Below are 20,733 nucleotides of genomic sequence, written 5' to 3' on the forward strand. Positions count from 1 at the left end.
CAAAGCGCTGAGATTACAGGCATGAGGCACCGCGCCTGGCTGGATTGTTCATCTTGTATGACAAATATATAAAGGTTTTTCCACCTAAATGTTTGGGCTATGTCCTACCTAAAATGACCAGATGACTGAATGTTCGTCAGATTCTTTTTTTTTTTTTTGAGACGGAGTCTTGCTCTGCCGCCCAGGCTGGAGTACAGTGGCCGGATCTCAGCTCACTGCAAGCTCCGCCTCCCGGGTTCATGCCATTCTCCTGCCTCAGCCTCCCGAGTAGCTGGGACTACAGGCGCCTGCCACCTCGCCCGGCTAGTTTTTTTTTTTTTTTGTATTTTTAGTAGAGACGGGGTTTCACCGTGTTAGCCAGGATGGTCTCGATCTCCTGACCTCGTGATCCGCCCATCTCGGCCTCCCAAAGTGCTGGGATTACAGGCTTGAGCCACCGCGCCCGGCCTCGTCAGATTCTTGAACCTCAGGTCACTTGTACATAAAGTGAACCCTCAGAAATGAGCCTCCTGAGTGATCTCCAGACCCAATCATACAAAGGGGTTACAGATTTCATTCTTTTGTAAGAGCTCTTTTTCCTCAGCTGGGAGCCTCTGATTTGAGAAAATTGCTTATTAGTATTTCAGCAACTCTTGAAAAAAGTTTTAGTGATACCTATGAATTTTCTTCAAGCAGTACAATATGAGATGAGTAATTTCACCTCAGTAGTACTCCAAAGTAGGAGTTGTTGACACTTTAGCTGCTCGGCAGGGAGGAGCTTGTGCTCGAATTGGTGAGAAGTGGTGTTTTTTTTGTTAACAAAACATTAAGTGTTTTGTTATATTTGATATTGTCCAAAATGTAAAAGTTCCTAAAGAACACAAGGTTTTCATCTCATTAGCACTGCCTCTCTTGATTTATTCAGTTGGTTAAATCTTGGCTCCTGGGAATCTTTACTCGGGGTTATTTTTCAGTCCTTTGCTATTATAGTTACTGTGTTTACCCGTACACAGTGGGTACCCATACACAATGGCTTACACAACACAGTGCATTGTATTCTCTCAATAATTTTACAAATTTATTATTATTTTTTTAGCGACAGTGTCGTGCTCTTTGACCCAGGCAGGAGTGCAGTGGTGCAGTCCTAGCTCACTGTAGCCTGGAACTCCTGGACTAAAGTGATCCTCCCACCTCGGTCTCCTGAGTAGCTTGGACTACAGGTGTGCATCACTACATTCAGCTAATTTTTTTTTTTTTTTTTCCAATTTAGAAAGTTTATTTTGCCAAGATTAAGGACGTGCACGGGCACGAGACACAGCCTCAGGAGGTCCTGATGACATGTACTCAAGGTGATCAGGGTTTACTTTGCTTTTATACATAAGAATATGGAACATTTCATGAATTTTCATGTCATCCTTGTTCAGGGGCCATGCTAATCTTCTCTGTATTGTTCCAATTTTAGTATATGTGCTGCTGTAGTGAGCACTGCCCAGCTAATTTGTATTTTTTTGAGATGAGGTCTCAGTCTGTCACCCAGGATGGAGTGCTGTGGCACAATCTCGGCTCACTGCAACCTCTGCCTCTCAGGCTTAAGCCATCCTCCTACATCAGCCTCCTGAGTAGCTGGGACCAGAGGTGTGTGCCACCATGCCTGGCTAATTTTTTGTATTTTTGGTAGAGACGGGTTTCATTATATTGCTTAGGCTGGTCTTGAACTCCTGAGCTCTAGCAATCCACCCGCCTTGGCCTCCCACAATTCTGGGATTACAGGTGTGAGCCTCCATGCCCAGCCCTGCCCAGCTAATTAAAACAAAGTTTTTATTTTTATTTTTGTAGACATGGGGTCTTGTTATGTTGTCTAGCTGGTCTTGAACTCCTACTCTGGCCTCCAAAGTTCTGAGGTTACAGGTGTTATCCACAGAGCCTGGTCCTTTCAAGGATTTTTTTTTTCTTTTTTCTTTTTTTCTTTTTTTTTTTTGAGATGGAGTCTTGCTGTGTTGCCCAGGCTGGAGTGCAGTGGCTGGATCTCAGCTCACTGCAAGCTCCGCCTCCTGGGTTTACGCCATTCTCCTGCCTCAGCCTCCCGAGTAGCTGGGACTACAGGCGCCCACCACCTCGCCCGGCTAGTTTTTTGTATTTTTATTAGAGACGAGGTTTCACCGTGTTAGCCAGGATGGTCTCGATCTCCTGACCTCGTGATCCGCCCGTCTCGGCCTCCCAAAGTGCTGGGATTACAGGCTTGAGCCACCGCGCCCGGCCCTTTCAAGGATTTTTAAATGCTTTCCAGCAGTCACTCATATGTCAAAAGATTGCCATAAGGATCAGACAACTGGAGGAAACCAGCATGAACTATGTCATTCCCGAGGGTGACTCTGAGCCCTAGGGCAGCTATTGATAAACATCTGACTCTTCTTCCTAGACTATGTCAATAGTGGTAACTGAGAGTAATGCCATGCCATTTGGTCACGCTCTCAGCTTGCTGACAGGGTGACTAAAAGTGGGGAACTGTCAAAGCAAAATTAAAATGGAAACTAGGTTTGAGATGCTCCTGAGCAAACAAAACAACTAGGCCTTAAAAATAGCCCTAACCTACTTAAACTGTAAACATAAATGAAACTTAACTTGGGTCATTTTTGATAAATGCTTATGTTAGAAACAAAACTTAACCTCAGCCAATCATAAGCAGCCAACTAACATGATCATGAGACTGGGGACTTTCCAAGTAAGCAAGCCAAAAAAGGCAACCAATCAAATCATTTCTTAATTTTGCTTCTGTATCTATGCTATGAATACTTGCTTCTGATGTTGTGTCACTGAAACACTAAATCCTCATTGGGTTTGGGGTTTCCCAAGTGACGAACTGCTTCTTAAGTACATTCTAAAATGTTATGTGCCTTTTTTTCCCCTTTTACAATAGTCCATGTGTAATACTTTTAGCTTGAGATCTCCAATCCCCTTGCATGAGTAATTTTTTGGTGTGTGAAGTTTCCTCATACAGGGAATCCCTCAGACAACCGCATAAGCCCTAGTCCTAGTGCTCAGAATGACGACAGGTCTGCCAATATTTAACGCTTTTAAAATACTGTTGGTGGTGGTTTTTGATGATGAAAGGCAGTGGGGAGGATGGCCTGGGTTCAGTCTCTAGCTCTGAGCTATCAGTGTATAACCTGGAGCCAATAATGTCTACCTCACAGAAACACAGATTATAAAATAAAAAGTAAAAGCATGTGACACCTAAGTGTACAATAAATGTGTGAAGCTGTTTAAGAAGTCTAAACATGGAATCATTACATGTAAGACAGCCTGCCTTGTGAATGTCAGCAGCTATCACAGCCACATTCACATGCATGTAAATTATCAAGGGGCATTATGCTTGGCACTGTCTAAAAGGCAGGCAAGTGATCAAGTGATTTTTATTATAAAAATTTTATAAAAATGGATTTCCAGGTGAAGATGACAGAATAAAGCAGGACTACAGAATCTTCTTCCTCTAATGTCTAATAAAATTAATAAAAGATTTTACATACCACAAAATGTTTTTCAGATCGCTACGGATAAATCACAATGCTTTATGAAAATCCAGATGGAAGGAAACACACAGTTCTGCCATGCATATTAAGATGCATTCATGGGCCGGGCGCGGTGGCTCACGCCTGTAATCCCAGCACTTTGGGAGGCCGAGGCGGGTGGATCACAAGGTCAGGAAATCGAGACCACGGTGAAACCCGATCTCTACTAAAAAAAAAATACAAAAAATTAGCCGGGTGTGGTGGCGGGCGCCTGTAGTCCCAGCTACTCGGGAGACTGAGGCAGGAAAATGGCGTGAACCCGGGAGGCGGAGCTTGCAGTGAGCCGATATCGCGCCACTGCACTCCAGCCTGGGCAACAAAGCGAGACTCCGTCTCAAAAAAAAAAAAAGAAAAAGATGCATTCACTCTCCCACCCTAAAAATAATCATAGAACCTTACGGTAGACAGTAGTCAATTAGTTGCCATCCAATACTTAAAAATTAGATTTCATATACTCTAAATTGCTATCTTTTCTAGAAAAATAAATTCTGTTCACACTAGGCCTGCTTCCCAGGAATCATGTGCTCCAGTTTACCGAAGTCTCTACAACTGTTACCTTCATTGCTTGCCCAGCTCCTGTAAGCACTTGCAATCCCTAGGTGGGCATTACTTCCCATTCTTATACAGAAAGAAAATTTGAGGCTCAGGAAGAACAAGTAACTGCCCAGTGTTAAATTACAGCAGTGGAGCTGGGTTTCCATTCAGACATTTCAAATAAATGATGTATTTTTCCATATTCTACCAACTGAAAATAAGTTGAATTCACCCATTTAATCCCACTTACTGCTCTGCTCTGCCAGGAGCCAGTTTATATGCGTGAGAATGAATGTTGCTCCTAACACGTGTATTATTCTGTGCTCTTAGGCTACAAAAGCAATGCAATGTGAATTTTTTAGTCTTTCCATCTAAAAGTATGTGATTCAGAACTTGCCACATAGTTTGTTTGTCCTGCTGTAGACCAAGAACCATTTTTTGGGACACTAAGTCAAAGCTGCTTATTGTATCTCATGGTTGTGTCAAAAAACAACACAGTATCATACTTAAGTGCTACACTTTTAATTTTATTAAAAAACAAGCAGGTATCTTCAACATATCAAATGCTTTAATTCACATTTCTGCCTGCAGGCACTGACCACAAAAATACAGACCCAACAAAACAAAAGCAATTAACACAGGGTAATTAAGTGGTTAGGTACATAGGACTGTGGTGGGCAGGGGAAAGTGCAAGAGGCCAGCTGGCTGCGCAAGTGGAGTCATCACACGTGTCCTCAACATTGTGGGTTTAGGGATCCAGTGCAATCAGTTCACTTCTAAGAGGACGGGTTGAGAACTCGAGCTAGGCTGCTCTAAACTTGTACAGACAGGATTACAAATGAGAGTGCCAATTTATCTGTAGGGTTCATTTAAGCAGTTCAAATCTGAACTGCTGACAGAGCCCTGAACCGGATTGAGAACAAACGTTTTTATGAGCCATCTTGGATCATCCAACTCCACAACGTGCCTGCCTTACTCTAGGGTTTTTCTCAGCCAAATCTACTCATCTGATCAGGATGCCCCCTTGCCTGGACAATGTCAGAGGAATAAAGAAAACAACTGAGCTTTCCGGCTCTTCCTTTTCAACATTCCACGTTAGTCACCAAAAAGTAACACATAATGGAAATTCCCTCGATTACAGGTTATTTCCTGTTTAGTGCATTCTGTGTTGATGTCGTCCTTTAATAGTGAGGTAGCTGAGGGCATCCTTAGAGAGACTGAAGTGTTCTTGGTCTGACATCTGATACCAGTAACACAATTATTATTATTTTTTTTTATTGAGACGGAGTCTTGCTCTGTTGCCCAGGCTGGAGTGCAGTGGCATGATCTCGGTTCACTGCAAGCTCCGCCGCCTGGGTTCCAGCGATTCTCGTGCCTCAGCCTCCTGTTTAGCTGGGACTAAAGGCATGTGCCACTGTGCCTGGCTAATTTTTTTTTTGTATTTTTAGTACAGATGGGGTTTCACCATATTGGCCAGGCTGGTCTCGAACTCCTGACCTCAGGTGATACACCTGCCTTGGCCTCCCCAAGTGCTGGGATTATAGGGGTAAGCCACTGCGCCCAGCCTCAGCAACACATTTCTATTTATAGTTTCTAGGTGATTTATTTTCTGCAGACATTCTTGCAGATGGTTAAGCTCAATCATTTAAGTTTTATAAACGTCTGTATTAGAGGATGGCATTTTAAAATTCTTTCCCCAGAACGCTGGAATATACCTTTTTGGGCTAGGCTATGCAAGCCTCATGCACTGGTTACACAGGGCCATATGGGTAAATATATATGTATTGATGTGTATTTACATATCTAAAATTAAATACAGACTATATATTTAAATTAGAAACACGAGGAACGAAGGCTAAGTTCACTGCTTTACTATTCAATAAAATAGCTTTAAAAACTGTAAAATAGCCAAGTGGCCACATTCTAAGCAGCAACAGAGACCTCCAAAATATTCTGTCCACCAAAAACACATGAAGTTTCTGAATATGTAAAAATTAGTAGAAAATCAATTAGGTGACAAAGTCATTATAGTAGTGGCTTTCAAATCCTTTATAAAAAATAGTAGAATCATTTTAAATGTGGAAGTATTTTATCTATTGAGATCTGAAGCAGCACTCAGTATACACAAGTGTGGCTGCATTGATCGAAGTGAGAAGGCAGGAGCCTCCATGGCTTGCTGTCCCTTGGAGGCGCACTATAACTAACTCCTGAAGCAACTCCTTGTCCCCCGACACTGCATGGGTCACAGTCCAAAAACTGACTCCACGTATGAATCATACCAATTTTCATGTAACAGTTCAGACAAATATATCAATCTGGGTACGATACAAACAAGTTTTTCATAGAGTTCTTTTAGAAAAGTGACTTTGAGGGAAGAGGATAGTGAAGTAGAAGAAAAACAATTTTAAGAACGTACAATTAATTCAATTTTTCGGCATGGTATCCCACCTAGCAAAAGCCCTAGGTGAATACAAGAGGTTCAGACCAGAAGCTTTCAAATTTCAGTATGCTTAAGAATCGCCTGAGGTGCTTGGTAATAAAAACAGATTTCTATGTTGCGTCTCCAGAGACATGGAATCATTAAGTTAAGGGTTGGGCTCAGGAATCCATATTTTCAACAGCCTGCCCAGGCATTCTGATGCTGCAGATAGCCTGCAGAGCATACTCTGAGGAACAGGAGAAAGGCTTCAAGGGAAAAATTAAAAAAGACAGGGGGACACTGTTTAAAAGCAAAACCCAAACCCCACCTTTTCTATCTTGTTGCTGAGAATGAATTCAGATTGGGATAAACAACCTTTTCTTTCTTTTTAAAATATCTAGATATTTTAAATAAATCTACTTATATTCCACTGTCCTCAACTGGGTGGAAATATTAAAAAAATTATCAATATAAAACATTGGTTCTTGCTTCAATATTATCATTTTGAAGGAAAACCACACAAAACCATTACCCATTCTAATGACCTTTTTGGCCAAACAAATTATGTATTTGGGTCCACATTAATCTTTAAGTTAGTATAACCTTTAAAGTTTTCAAGTTAGTGCAAATTTAAAATTCAATAAATATATTAAATACAATTTTACTTTATATTACAAATGCAAATTATTTTTCTTTTGACATGCTGGTAGTATTCATTTTTACAACGCAAATTGACTTTACAATTTCTGAGTCACAGTAGACTATAACTCTAAGCAAATGTACTTCACAAAGCAAACACTATGTTTTTGAAACACTCTAAAAAAATAAAAATAAATAATTTTGACTATAAAATTTGTATAAACATTAGCTACATTAGGAGTTCACAGCTAATTGTTGCAGAAAACCTAAAACACACTTAAATCATGTAACCTTACTAGTAGAAAACTTGTATTTTAAAACACAAGTCAGTTTGATCTCTATTAAACATGACAAAACACTGAAAATTATCATCATCTGCCTACGGGATCTATAAGAGCTGCCAGGTATTCAGTATTTAAGCCACTACATTTATAGGATAAGGAATGTATTGGGATAGTAAAAAGATGAGAGAAATCTGGAAACAGACATGTATTTACTTCATGTATTTCTTCCTGAGAATGTTGAAGTTATTTTTTTAAATATCAAGACAATTTAAAATGTAACAGGAAAATCTTACGGCAATTTTTTTTGGTAAAGTGTAGAATCCCTGGTAATATAAACAATCACTACCCTAATATGTAACTTGCAAACATGAAGTCTTATAAATTGTACTTATTTAAACAAGACACATGCCTATACATTTATTTGAAATGCTGGGTAAATGTGCCCGAAAAAGTAAGTGAATTTTGCAAAAACAAGATGATACGTTTTGATATGGTATTCTGAAATAGCTTCCCTAAATGAAGTCTAAATGAGTGAATAAGCCAGCCGAAAAACTTCATGACAGATCAGTAGTGACGCAAAAACCTTACTAGATTACAATAACCAAAAAAATCAACTTGTTTAGATAAATGAGGGCATTTTACATAAGCTGTTCTAAATATAATGTAATATTATGATTGGTATTAAAATTCCAATTTTTAATTGTAGTTTTCACAATTAAAAAACTATATTAGTTATTGTGATTATTTTAATTCCGACATCCTAAATTGATGTACTTTGCTTCTACTATAATTAGCACTATGAATTTTATAACAGGTAAACTATAACCTACAGCAAAGTGAATTTAACAGTGTATTTTTAAAATGTGATATCTTTAACAATTTTGATCACGAATGAAAGGATATAAACCTCATAATACTCAGAACATGATTGGCCCATTAAAAAAACAAAACTCTGCCATCCTCACTGCCATGGTTACCTACCATGAAAGATGTATAAATAAACTGAAAAAAGATCTGCTCATAAAGTTTCTCAAGACTAGAATTTAAGATCACCCGAGGAGATCTGGAAGAGGTTAATTTAGCAAAATAAAATATTTCATAAAATGTACTGACTACTGTATACATTACTAAGTTGCTCTTCGAAAACATGGTCTGGGCCTGAGGTGAGGCAAACTTAGGTTTATGGCAATTCACCGATGACAGATTCATAATAGACCCTCAAAGACTGCTAATGGTATTTTGGGGGAAACATTCTGATCTTTCAGAGATTAATGTCATGAAAGAGCACAATGCCTACAAACGGGCCATTTGTCAGAAAAACACCAGGCTAGATGCCCACTGGGTCAGCCTACCTGTGGGTAATGAAGGGATGGGCTGGTCAACAGCAGAGAACAAGCACCCTCTAATGGGAACCATGAAACTGGCCCTTCAGTAAGTTTGTGGCAATTGAGGGGCAAATAAAACCATGAAACAAAGCTTTCAGTTATCCAAAAGTAGTTCCCTAGTGCTTTTCATGCCCTCCTTCTTTTTTCAATACAATGAGGAATATTTGTGAAGAATAAGAATGTCTAGATATCTGTCAGGAGAATTAAATTAGAATTTTAATTACTTAATAGACTAAATTTCTATCTGATTGTGACTAGCAGAATTTATGTGATCAATTTAACTTATTAAATAAAGCTACAGAACGTAAACACTAAACACAGGTATCATACCACAAGGTAAATAATAAATAATTTAAAAATATATATATCTCATTTTAAAATAAATATGATATAAACATTTTAGCAAAGATTTCTGTCCACTTACCTCCCTAAGGGGAAATTCTGTTAAAAGACTACTGTATTTCAAAATGCTACTAGACCACTAAAGTTTTAAAACTTATCAGTCAGCCTTTCCTAAGCAATTAATCTCATCATTAAGTTTCCTTTAAGCACAATTTTTGAAGTGTTGACACTGTCTTTTAATAAAAAGAGAGGGTGATAAACTGTTCAGCTCAGAACCTATAACTTACAATCCAAAGTGCTCTGAATCTTATTTCTTACCAATTCACTTATCTGCTTCTCTTTTGGCTACACTGGTGTCATAAAAAAGATCCTGAATTTCAGCTCAAATGGTTACCTACAGAATTAAACAACATTTACGTGTCTGAATAAGTTCTTAAATAAAAATTATAATACAAATTTGAAGTATGATCTTTTTTTACTATTCTCCTTTTGAGGGTTCCTAGAAATCAATACATATACTTGGTTTGGGTTGCAGAAAATTTTAAGAGGCATGCTGCAGGAGGATGCCCACGATTAACCATGGTGGTTTGACAGTAATCATTTCCTTTCAAAAAAGCAGGTTAATTTTTAAAATGCTATGGTGTCACCATATTAAAAATGAAGATGGAAATGATCTTTCCACCCACACCTTGTTGGAGATATAATGTGTCCATCCATTGTGCGTCCATCATATGCATGGTTCAAAAATAAGAAATGAGACAGCACATACTTCAGAGCGAGTCCCACTCTCAAAACAGTCATAACAAATTTTCACTCTCATGTAAGTTTTTTTGACTTTTCGTAAGTTAATACTACTCATTTGAAGTATTTTGCTGAAAAAAGAACAAATGTTTGTAAGTAACTGAAGGCTGGCTGGTTTGGGGATGCTATTTACAAAAATGTATACCCATAATACTACTAGTGAAATTAAGACTGAATAGCTGATAGAGAATTTCTATTAATACTTTTGGATGAACATACATCTACTTGCGTGAGGATTCTATGCAATGTTTTCACTCCCTCATCCATCTATTCAGTCTCCTTTATATCTTCTTGATCCGAAGTACTAGAGATGTCATCATCTGTTTGTTCTCCAGAGAAATATAACATCATTGCATGTGTCTTGTGAGTTATGGTGACAGTGCAGGGCCCTTGGGCCCAAGGCTCCCCATCCACCTGCATTGGCATCATGGAGCACTTCAAAATCAGCTGATATTAGGGAACAAATAACGTTTAAAAGTCAGTCCCCCAAAATTTAGAAAGGTCTTCCTTAATAACACCATTCACAATCCCTTAACCCTTATGCATTTCATTTTTAGAAAATATTAATCTGAATATGTTTTTATTCATTGATTAAGGAATTCTTTTTTCAAGTGAATGTTTTATCTCATGGAGCTTGAGCCATGTTTCTGTTTCTTCCTCATCCCACTCTAGCCCCTGGTGTACAGTGACCAGCTGCATGAGCCATAAACCACTGTTTAAAGAAAGGTATAGCATGTATACTTTACGTATCAACAGCTTAGAAATGGATTGGGACAAATTAGCCTGTTACAGCCATATTTCACCTACCCTCACTGTATGTGCCTGTCCTATTCGAAAAGGATTCGCCAGTTTTACTTGAATCTGAGCACAGTGGAAAGACCCATATACTCCAACAACTTCCAGTAGACCATCGTCATGCCTAAAATTGGAAAAAGAAAATACGGATTATATGATGCAATAAAACAAAATCAGTTATGCTAGAGCAATTACTTTTTAACACAGTTGGACCATCAACTTTAAAAATACTGTAACTAATGAGATATACAAAAAAGAAAATTTAAGGAAAAATGTTAAAGTCTATAAACAAGAGATTGCTTTAAATAAAATAGTGACATAAAAAAACAGACCACAAATGTACATACCTGGCTAGAGGGTAAGTCTCGTCTCCCATCCCTTCCCATAGTCTGCAGCCACCGCCCCAGTAACCAATGTTCAGAACTATAATACCTTCCAAGCTGGGCAGTGCTACTCGCTCACCATCCAGTTCTAGCTTTAAAGAAATACAAACAGATCGTGACTACAGGGTACATGATTTCCATACACATCCATTTAGAATTCACATCTATTTTCATAAATGTGCTTATATGTGAGAGACGCACATGTAGAAGATGCTCCCTACCTCTCACTCAGGGCCTCTCATCTGGCCTTTTCTATCTCTTCAGTGGAACTGCTTGCAACATCATCAATAATGTCCTTTTTGTTGAGCCCTGCGATTTTTTCAGGCCTTATCTAAATTGCTGTTTCAGTAGTACCTGACACTTGCTGACCCTCTTCCTCTTTTCCTAAAATCTTCTTTCTCTTTGCTTCCTGGGAACCACAGACTCTACTTCCCTGGATGTTCCTTTTCAGGAAAGTAAACTGGGCCAGATCTATCTATCCACTGCCTCCAAAACATGTCCATGAACTGGCACCAAAAACTCCTATGTAAAAAATTGAACAAGCAACTTTTCTGCAATCTGTTCCCTGTTCCCCAATGTACTTACCAGGAAAGAGTAACAATCTTCCCCTCCTCCTTCTCTTAGCTAACTCTTACTTACTCTTTCCTAGTAAGTAGGTTAACTCACCCCCAACCCAGCTGTTTAAGCCAGAAACCTGCCAGTTATCTTTGATTTCTTTGACTTTTTACCCTCCACATCCCCTTAATCACTAAAAACAGTTGATGCTATTTCTATGTCTTTCTCTCTCTCCACCATTTCTTCCCTAAAAGTTCCTATCTGGCCTATCTGCCTCTAGCGTTACTTTCTTATGCATCCCTCACAGAGCAATTGGATCGACATTTTAAAAATGCAAATATGTCATCCTCTAATTACAGCCCTTCAATGGCTTCACTTCAACCCTGCAATGCCCATGATGAAATCCAAGCTCCAATACCAGGCAAATATGACACTCTGTAATTTGACTTCTGTCCATCTCTCTAGCCTCAGCTCTTGTCACTTTCCTTCCTGAAAGCTATGCTCCAGCCTGAACTCACTCAAACATGCCATGTGCGCCTCTGGGTCTTTTGCACATGCTGTTTTTAGCCTACAGCAATCTTACCCTCCTCCTCCTCTTAGCTAACTCTTACTTATTTTCAGATTCCATCTTGTCACTTCTTCCAGAAAGACTGCCACTTTCCCTAGTCTCTGTAGCTCCTAGGTTACGTATTGCAGTTATTTATTCCTGTAAGACCACATGCTTTTCTTACATAACTTCTCATACTGCATTGCAATGTGTGAAATATCTTTTTGGTTTTTTCTTGGAGACAGGGTCTCAATCTGTCACCCAGGCTGGAGTGCAGCGGTACAATCAAGGCTTACTGTAGCCTCTGCCTGCTGGGTTCAAGTGATCCTTCTGCCTCAGCCTCCTGATCAGCTAGGACCACAGGTACATGCCACTATGCTCAGCTATTTTTATTTTTTGTAAAAGTGGAGTATCACTATGTTGCCCAGGCTAGTCTCCTTGCCTCAAGCAATCCTCCCACCTTGGCCTCTCAAAGTGCTGGGATTACAGGCATGAGCCACTGTGCCCAGACTGGTTTAAATACCTTTCTTCACCCTAGACTGTAAATGTAGAGCAAGGGATTTATCACTGTACCTCCAGTGTCGAGGACAATGACTATTTTGTAGGTATGTAAATACAGTTTATTTTATTTCTGTATAATTAAAAGTATTTGTATTTTTATATAAATAAAATGTCAGACAATAAAATAAAGGTCTTTATTTTATGTGCTTGCATGCTTTACTCTACCAATACTATCAAAGCCAAGAAAAATAAAATATGATAAAGTAACATATAACACTCTTTTTTTTTTTTTTTGAGACGGAGTCTCGCTCTGTCACCCAGGCTGGAGTGCAGTGGCGCGATCTCTGCTCACTGCAAGCTCCGCCTCCCGGGTTCACACCATTCTCCTGCCTCAGCCTCCAGAGTAGCTGGGACTACAGGCGCCCACCACCATGCCCGGCTAATTTTTTTTTTGTATTTTTAGTAGAGACAGGGTTTCACCATGTTAGCCAAGACAGTCTCGATCTCCTGACCTTGTGATCCGCCTGCCTCGGCCTCCCAAAGTGCTGGGATTACACGTGCGAGCCACCGCGCCTGGCCGTAACACTCTTTTTAACAGAAAATGTTGTTCTTGCTTCTACGCCATGGCTGCCTAGAGACTCTGAGCTAAACATTATGCCTAACGGCAACATGTTTCCTTGACTAATGTATAATCAGCCTCCTTACTCCCTGCTCGTATGTCTCCTTTCCCAAGCTGTTTATGATCTCTTTATTTTATCAGTTCTAGGTTGCTCTGAATTAACGTCTTTGTTGTTGCTATTAACCATTACAGATTCTTTTTGGAATCAAGCAAGGAATATATATAAGACTGCCATATCATAACGTCAGAGATGCTTTCGCAATAAGCAATCATTAATATTCTATTTTTACTATTTACACATTTTTATTTTGGTATGTAAGAGAGATACCCCACAAAAGTAATCTGAATTAAACTTTCTATTTAAACTTCCTCTGTGTCTTTATGTTGAGTCAGGCACTGTATTAGATAACTGTAAATTATTTATCATGTATGAATGGAGGCCATTCATCCTAATAAACAGATTCTGGTTTTACATAAATCTGGGTTCACATCTTGATTACATGTGTATTTAGGCATTAAATGAGAGAATTTGGGCAAATTACTTCATTCAAAATAGTTTTCTGTATAATGTAAATATATAATACATGCCTTATAGAATTGTGGAGAGAATTTAGAGGGACAATGTGTGTAAAGCATGTAGCAAAGTGCCTGGCACACAAATAAATACTCTATGTATGCTGGCAAAATATATTAACAGAAAGTTAGTTTAGCATTTCTTTTTAAAACGTCTTCATAATCCAGAGACCACCTAAAACTTTAAAAAATAAAAAGAGTTAATAGCTTACCTCAACTTTTTTATTCAAATCTTTACATTCTTGCACTAAACAATCTTTGGTTCCATAAAATAAGTAAACCGCCTATGAAAAATGGACAGAAAACATAATATTAAAACAGTCTAACCCTGTAAACATTAAGAAAAAATACACTGTATCAAAGCTCCCTTCAAGAATGTTGAAGCGCATTTTCCTTACGGTAGACTAGATGCTGATGAAAAGAAGGGCAACCAAAAGGGATACTTTTGATGTGCACCCTCTGGCCCTATCCAACACCTCCATTCTAGTAATTTCAAAGGGTAAAATTGGAATCCACTAGGAGCAGCAATGGAAATCTATAATTAAAACACAACGTAAAAATGCCTTTAATATATCACAGATACTTTTGGCATCATTTGTTATTTCACATTTTATTCTCTTAAGCTATTAATAGTTTAAAAGTTCTAGGTGAACTGTGGTTACTCATCCTTCTTTTATGGAAGATGACAATACAGGCCATTTCATTTAAGTGTAATTAGCCTCTTTCTCAGGGGAAATGTGGGATAGAAGTGGTTTTTTCTTTTTTTTTGAGATGGAGTCTTGCTCTGTCACCAGGCTGGAGTGCAGTTGTGCGATCTCGGTCCACTGCAACCTCTGCCTCCCGAGTTCAAGCGATTCTCCTGCCTCAAGTCTCCCAAGGAGCTGGGACTACAGGCGTGCGCCACCACATCTGGCTAATTTTTGTATTTTTAGTAGAGAAGGGGTTTCACCATGTTGGCCAGGATGGTCTTGATCTCCTGACCTCGTGATCTGCCCACCTTGGCCTCTCAAAGTGCTGGGATTACAGGCATGAGCCACCACACCCAACCTACAAGCGATTTGTTTCTAAATGGTGTTTTCTCCCAATTTATCAAAAAAGTTGTATTTTATAAAGAAAAATATTCAAGTTAGAAAATTCCACTTTTTCCTAGTACCTCAGATTACTTAAGAAGAGTAATGCATATTAATCTAACAAACATTTTCTAATCACTTTCGAATACAGAAAGATTGATGTAAGGACTGAGATGATGAGTTAATTATCAATTGTATAAATAGTAATACATATTACCTTAGTAACTACATTAATAAAAGGGAACTATTTCAAAACTTGAAATATTTGTAAAACAGAACCAGGAATACAATTGCTTTGCATTTATTTTTGATATCCTGTTGGTCAATCACCAAACGTTATTTAAAAAATTCCTAAGCAAAACTACATCAAAGGAATCAACTGTACTAGAAACCAGATATGACCTTAGTTCAAAGCTGTGGCAAACAAGCTTCTCTTTTCTTTATCTCATCTGCCTTCTGGAGGTTTTTCAAACCAATGAAATCTACTGTTCCATTAATGACCTCACCAAAAATTTAGTCTGCCTAAAATTTCCTTCCAATTTTAGCTGCCGTTTAAGATAAACTATCATATATTCCATTTAGTTGCCATCTAAGCAAAATATGCTATAAAACACCCCAAATTTGAATTTAAAAAAATTGTTAGAATTATGTTATACTTTGATAAAGTTGTTTTGTTTTGTTCTTTGAGATGGAGCTTCATTCTGTTGCCCAGGCTGGAGTGCAGTGGTATGATCTAAGTTCACTGCAACCTTTGCCTCCTGGTTTCAAGAGATTCTCCTACCTCAGCCTCCCAAGTGGCTGGGATTACAGACACCTGCCACCACGCCCGGCTAAATTTGTATTTTTAGTAGAGACAGGGTTTCACCACGTTGGCCAGGCAGGTCTTGAACTCCTGACCTCAAGTGATCCACCTGCCTCCGCCTCCCAAAGTGCTAAGATTACAGGCATGAGCCACTGTGCCCGGCCTGCTAAAGTACATTTAAAGATCTAATTTTAAAAAAAGATCTAATTTGACGATCCTACACAAAACAGAGCAGGTAAAAAGTTAATTAAATCTGAATCTAAAAGTGCTAAATATAATTGAACTATTGATTTTTACTGTACCTTCGGTGATAAGCAGGAAATGTTATTTTATCCAACACACCTTATTAAGAATTCTGCTAGAAAACAGAGATGGTGCCTTCTCACGATGAGCATGAAAATTGAGAGCCATGAGAGCATCAGGTCCAACAGAAAAATAGTTGTTCATTGTGAATTCCTGTGAGAAAGGGTAAGAATAAGCAACAGACTATGATTCCACCTAAGCCTGAGTCATAATTAAATGTCAATCTTAGTCTTTGTGTTCTTTTGTAAAGGGAGATGCTTTCTGCATTTACTTTTCACATGGCCATTTTATACTGTCCGGTGACGTTACCAGAAATAAAGCTTCCATTTAAGGCTGATAACTACAGATGTGAATCTCATCTTCCATTTCTGTTTTATATGCTACACCTCAGACCTTACCATCTAGAATGGCTCTACTTGATGCTTCCAGGCTTTTCATGCCTGTGTTTCCATTACATTTGCTCTTTACATTTATCACAGCCTCCAAACTCTCAGCTTCTATTAGTCCCAACCCAGGCTACTGGTCTCACGTTAATTTATCTTACTTCCCAATGTGGCCTGGATTCCAAGGTCAACCATTTCAACGACTGTACTCAACACCATCCTTCGTTCCAACACTCTCTTGACCTCTTCTCAATTTAGCTTTGTTTTTTTTTGAGACAGAGTCTCAGACTGTCGCCGGGCTGGAATGCAGTGGCGCGACCTCAGCTCTCTGCAACCTCTGCCTTCCGGGTTCAAGCGATTCTCCTGCCTCAGCCTCCCGAGTAGCTGGAATTACAGGTGCCCGCCACCATGCCTGGCTACTTTTTTTGTATTTTTAGTAGAGATGGGGTTTCACCATGTTGGCCAGGCTGGTCTCGAGCTCCTGACCTCATGATTCGCCCACCTCAGCCTCCCATAGTGCTGGGATTACAGGCGTGAGCCACCGTGCCTGGCCAGCCTTACTTGTTAATCTTCTCTAAATCAAACTGTTTTCTCTGCTCTATTTCCAGGTTGCTGGACATTGCTGGTAAGAATCTCATAATTATGATCCTGTTACAAAGTTATTTCTAACGATGGCTGGACACAATCGCTAATAGGACACAGTACCCCTTTCGATGACCCCTTTCTTGTATTCCCTAGTGGTTTATTTCAAAATTTACAACTCTCTTCAAGTCCCTGGTAACTTGCTCCCTTGCCTTTGTTATGTTCAGATGATCTTGATTCTTGCCTCACTGAAAAAAATGAGATCCTTAGGTATGAAAGGTATGAATTCTCCTGCTCTCTTTCTGCCATCTAAACATTCTGACTTTACTCAAGTGTACCTTTCTCCTCCAAATCAAAGATGCTCTTCCTCCTTTTGATGGTTAAGTCTAAATTTGGTCATTTGTTCTTTTTATCCTTTTCCCATTCATCTCTTATGGAACTAAATCCCTGCCCCTCACTGCCAAAATACAATTTTCAATCCTAGTTGTTCTTTTAAACAAAACCCATAAACATCTTATTTTAAATAAAATACGTCAATGTACATTAATGTGCCTTATTTTTTAACTGAATTTTTTTTCCTAGTTTTGTAGGCATCCTTTATTCAGAAACTAAGAGTGGGGTAATATAAGCTTCATGAGGGCAAGGCCTTCATCACTGAAACTCCAGCACCTAGGACAGTGCCTGGCACCAGACGGGCACAAAATACTTGCCTGAATGTATAGACAAATGAAGTTCCTTCTTGTATTTGATTGTTTGGATGTTCTTCTATAGAGGTAAGCAGACACTACTTGATTGTAGTGTATTTATTTTTGACAGCAAATGGCTGAAGAACATGTCTTTTTATTTGAATCATCTAACTGGTGTAAAACTTTGTCCATCTTTCTTTGGAGGAATGCTCTCTGATAAATATTTCTAAATACTCAGCTCCACTCTATTACTGAATAGTAATACATCCTGGTATGAATGAGAAATACATCTTTTTTTTTTTTTTTTTGCATATCCATCACCTCAAATATTTATCATTTATTTGTGGTGAGAACATTTAAAATCCTCTCTTTTAGGCTCACACTTATAATCCCAGCACTCGGGAGGCTGGGGTGGGTGGACTGCTTGAGCTCAGGAGTTTGAGACCAGTCTGGGCAACACAGACAAATCTTGTCTCTATTGAAAATAATAAAAATAAAATTGGCCAGATGTGGTGGCATGTGCCTGTAGTCCCAGTTACTAATGAGGCTAAGATGGGAAGATCACTTGAGCCCAAGAAGTCTAGGCTGCAGTGAGCTGTGATCATGCCACTGCACTCCAACTTGGTCAATGGAGTGAGACCGTCTGAAAAAACCCCAAAAAACAAAAAACCTCTCTTTTAGCAATTTGAAAATATACATTATCTATAGTCACCAAGCTGTGCAACAGCAGAACTTATTCTTCCTATCTAACTAAAACTTTTTACCTGTTAACCAATGTCTCCCCTTTCTCCATCTACTCTCCTACCCTCTACAGCCTCTGGTAACCATCACTCTACTCTCAACTTTGAGTTTTGATTTTTTAGATTCCACATATAAGTGACATCATACAGTATTTGTCTTTCTGGGCCTGGTTTATTTATTTAACATAATGTCCCCTAGGTTCAGCTATGTTGCTGAGAATGACAGATTTTCCTTTTCTTTTTTTTAAAAGTCTGAATAGTTTTCCATTGTGTATATATGGCATATTTAAAAAAACCATTCATTCACTGATGGGCACTTAGGTTATTTCTGCATCTTGGCTATTGTACATAACGCTGCAATGAACATGGCAGCATGGACATCTGTTTGATATACTGATTTCAATTCCTTTGGGTATGTATCTATAAATGGAATTGCTGGAACAAATGGTAATTCTAGTTTCAGTTTTTTGAGAAACCTCCATATTGTTTCCCAAAATGGTTGTATTAATTTGCAATACCAATAGTGTATAAGGATTCTGTCTTCTCCACATCCTTGCCAACGCTTGTTATTACTGACCAATGAGATAGGATGGGAAAGCCCAAAATAAATATACATATCAATGGCCAGTTGATTTCTGACAAAGGTGCCGAGAACATACAATAGGGAAAGGAGAGTCTCATCAATAAATGGTACTGGGAAAGCTGGATATCCACATGCAGAACAATGAAAATCAACCCTTATCTTACCCATTATAAAGAATCAACTCAAAATGGATTAAAGACTTAAATGTACAACCTGAAACTATAAAAGTACTAAAAGAAAATGTAAGAAAAAAGCTTCATGACATTGGCCTGGGCAGTTATTTGGTTTGATATGACCTCAAAAGCACAGGCAATAAAAGTAAACATAGACAAAAGGGATTGCATCACACTAAAAAGATTCTACAGCAAAGGAAAACAAGAGTGAAGAGGCAACCCACAGCTTGGGAGAAAATATCTGTAAATCATACACTCAATTAGGAACTAATCTCCAAAATGTAGAAGGAACTCAAGCTACTCAGTAACAACCAATAATCTTATTAAAAAATGGGCAAAAGGACTTGAAGAGACATTTCTCAAAAGACATAAAAACGGCCAACAGATACAGGTTCAGCATCCCTAATACGAACATCTGAAATCTGAAATGTCCCCAAATCTGAAACTTTTTGAACACTGACATGACACTCAGAGGAAACGCTCATGGGAGCATTTTGGATTTCAGCTTTTCAGATTAGAAATGCTCAACGGTATATATTCTGCACATATTCCAAAATCCAAAAAAATCAGAAATCTGAAATACTTCTGGTCACAACCTTTTTTTGGATAAGGGATATTCAACCTGCATATGGAAAAATGCTGAACATTTCTAATCATCAGAGAATTGCAAATGGAAACCACAATGAGCTATCACCTCGTACCTATTAGATTGGCTTCTATCAAAAAGAGAAACACATCTCTAATGTTGGTATTTCAGGCACTATGATAACTGACAAATACTTCTGAGCACAGGAACCATTTTAAAGGATCTCCAATACTTTCTCTTTTTTTTTATGTTTAATTTTTTTTAAATAAATCAAAGCAATCCACTTTAATAAGCTATATAGTTCTACAAGGCTTCAAAGGAAACACTGCAATTTTCTGTCTACTCCTCATTTGTAATTCCTGTTCCCACAGCTCTTTCCATAGTTTTTTCTTCTGGTATTTATCTCTATATTTCTAAGTAACATAATCAGATTATTTCTTGATATTTTTATTTTATTTTTTTTGAGATGGAGTCTTGCTCTGTTGCCCAGGCTGCAGTAGAGTGGCGCGATCTTGGCTCGCTGCACCCTCTGCCTCCCGGGTTCAAGCAATTCTCCTGCCTCAGCCTCCCAAGTAGCTGGGACTACAGGCACCCACGACCACACCTGGCTAATTTTTGTATTTTTAGTAAAGACGGGGTTTCCCCATGTTGGCCAGACTGGTCTCAAACTCCTGACCTCATGATCTGCCCGCCTCAGTCTCCCAGAGTGCTGGGATTACAGGCACGAGCCACCGCACCTGATTTTTAAATTTTAAATATTACTTATTCATTTTCTCTTTTTTTAGAGATGGGGGTCTCATCTGCACTCTGTCACCCAGGCTGGAGTGCAGTGGCGTGATGATAGCTCACTGCAGCCTTGAACTCTTGGACTCAAGCAATCTTCTGGCTTCAGCCTCCTGA

At 38.8% G+C, this 20,733-nt stretch overlaps 1 protein-coding gene and 1 non-coding gene across 2 annotated transcripts in view; both read right to left on the minus strand.

Moving 5' to 3' along the window:
* Positions 1–1,358: 1,358 nt before the first annotated feature.
* Positions 1,359–1,465, minus strand: LOC112610534. The gene has a single exon (XR_003116413.1). It is a non-coding gene; the product is annotated as a U6 spliceosomal RNA (small nuclear RNA).
* Positions 1,466–9,845: 8,380 nt separating this feature from the next.
* DGKE (diacylglycerol kinase epsilon) overlaps positions 9,846–20,733 on the minus strand; it is a 30,424-nt gene continuing 19,536 nt past the window's right edge. Inside the window, exons 9-13 of the mRNA XM_025362212.1 lie at positions 16,140–16,253; positions 14,138–14,209; positions 11,095–11,222; positions 10,760–10,871; positions 9,846–10,399 (exon numbers count right to left, since the gene is read on the minus strand). Coding sequence (XP_025217997.1) covers positions 10,220–10,399; positions 10,760–10,871; positions 11,095–11,222; positions 14,138–14,209; positions 16,140–16,253 — 606 coding nt within the window. The 3' untranslated portion in view covers positions 9,846–10,219. The remainder of the gene's footprint in view (positions 10,400–10,759; positions 10,872–11,094; positions 11,223–14,137; positions 14,210–16,139; positions 16,254–20,733) is intronic.

This window comes from Theropithecus gelada, chromosome 16 (assembly GCF_003255815.1).
Source record: "Theropithecus gelada isolate Dixy chromosome 16, Tgel_1.0, whole genome shotgun sequence".
NCBI classification, from domain to species: Eukaryota; Metazoa; Chordata; class Mammalia; order Primates; family Cercopithecidae; genus Theropithecus; species Theropithecus gelada.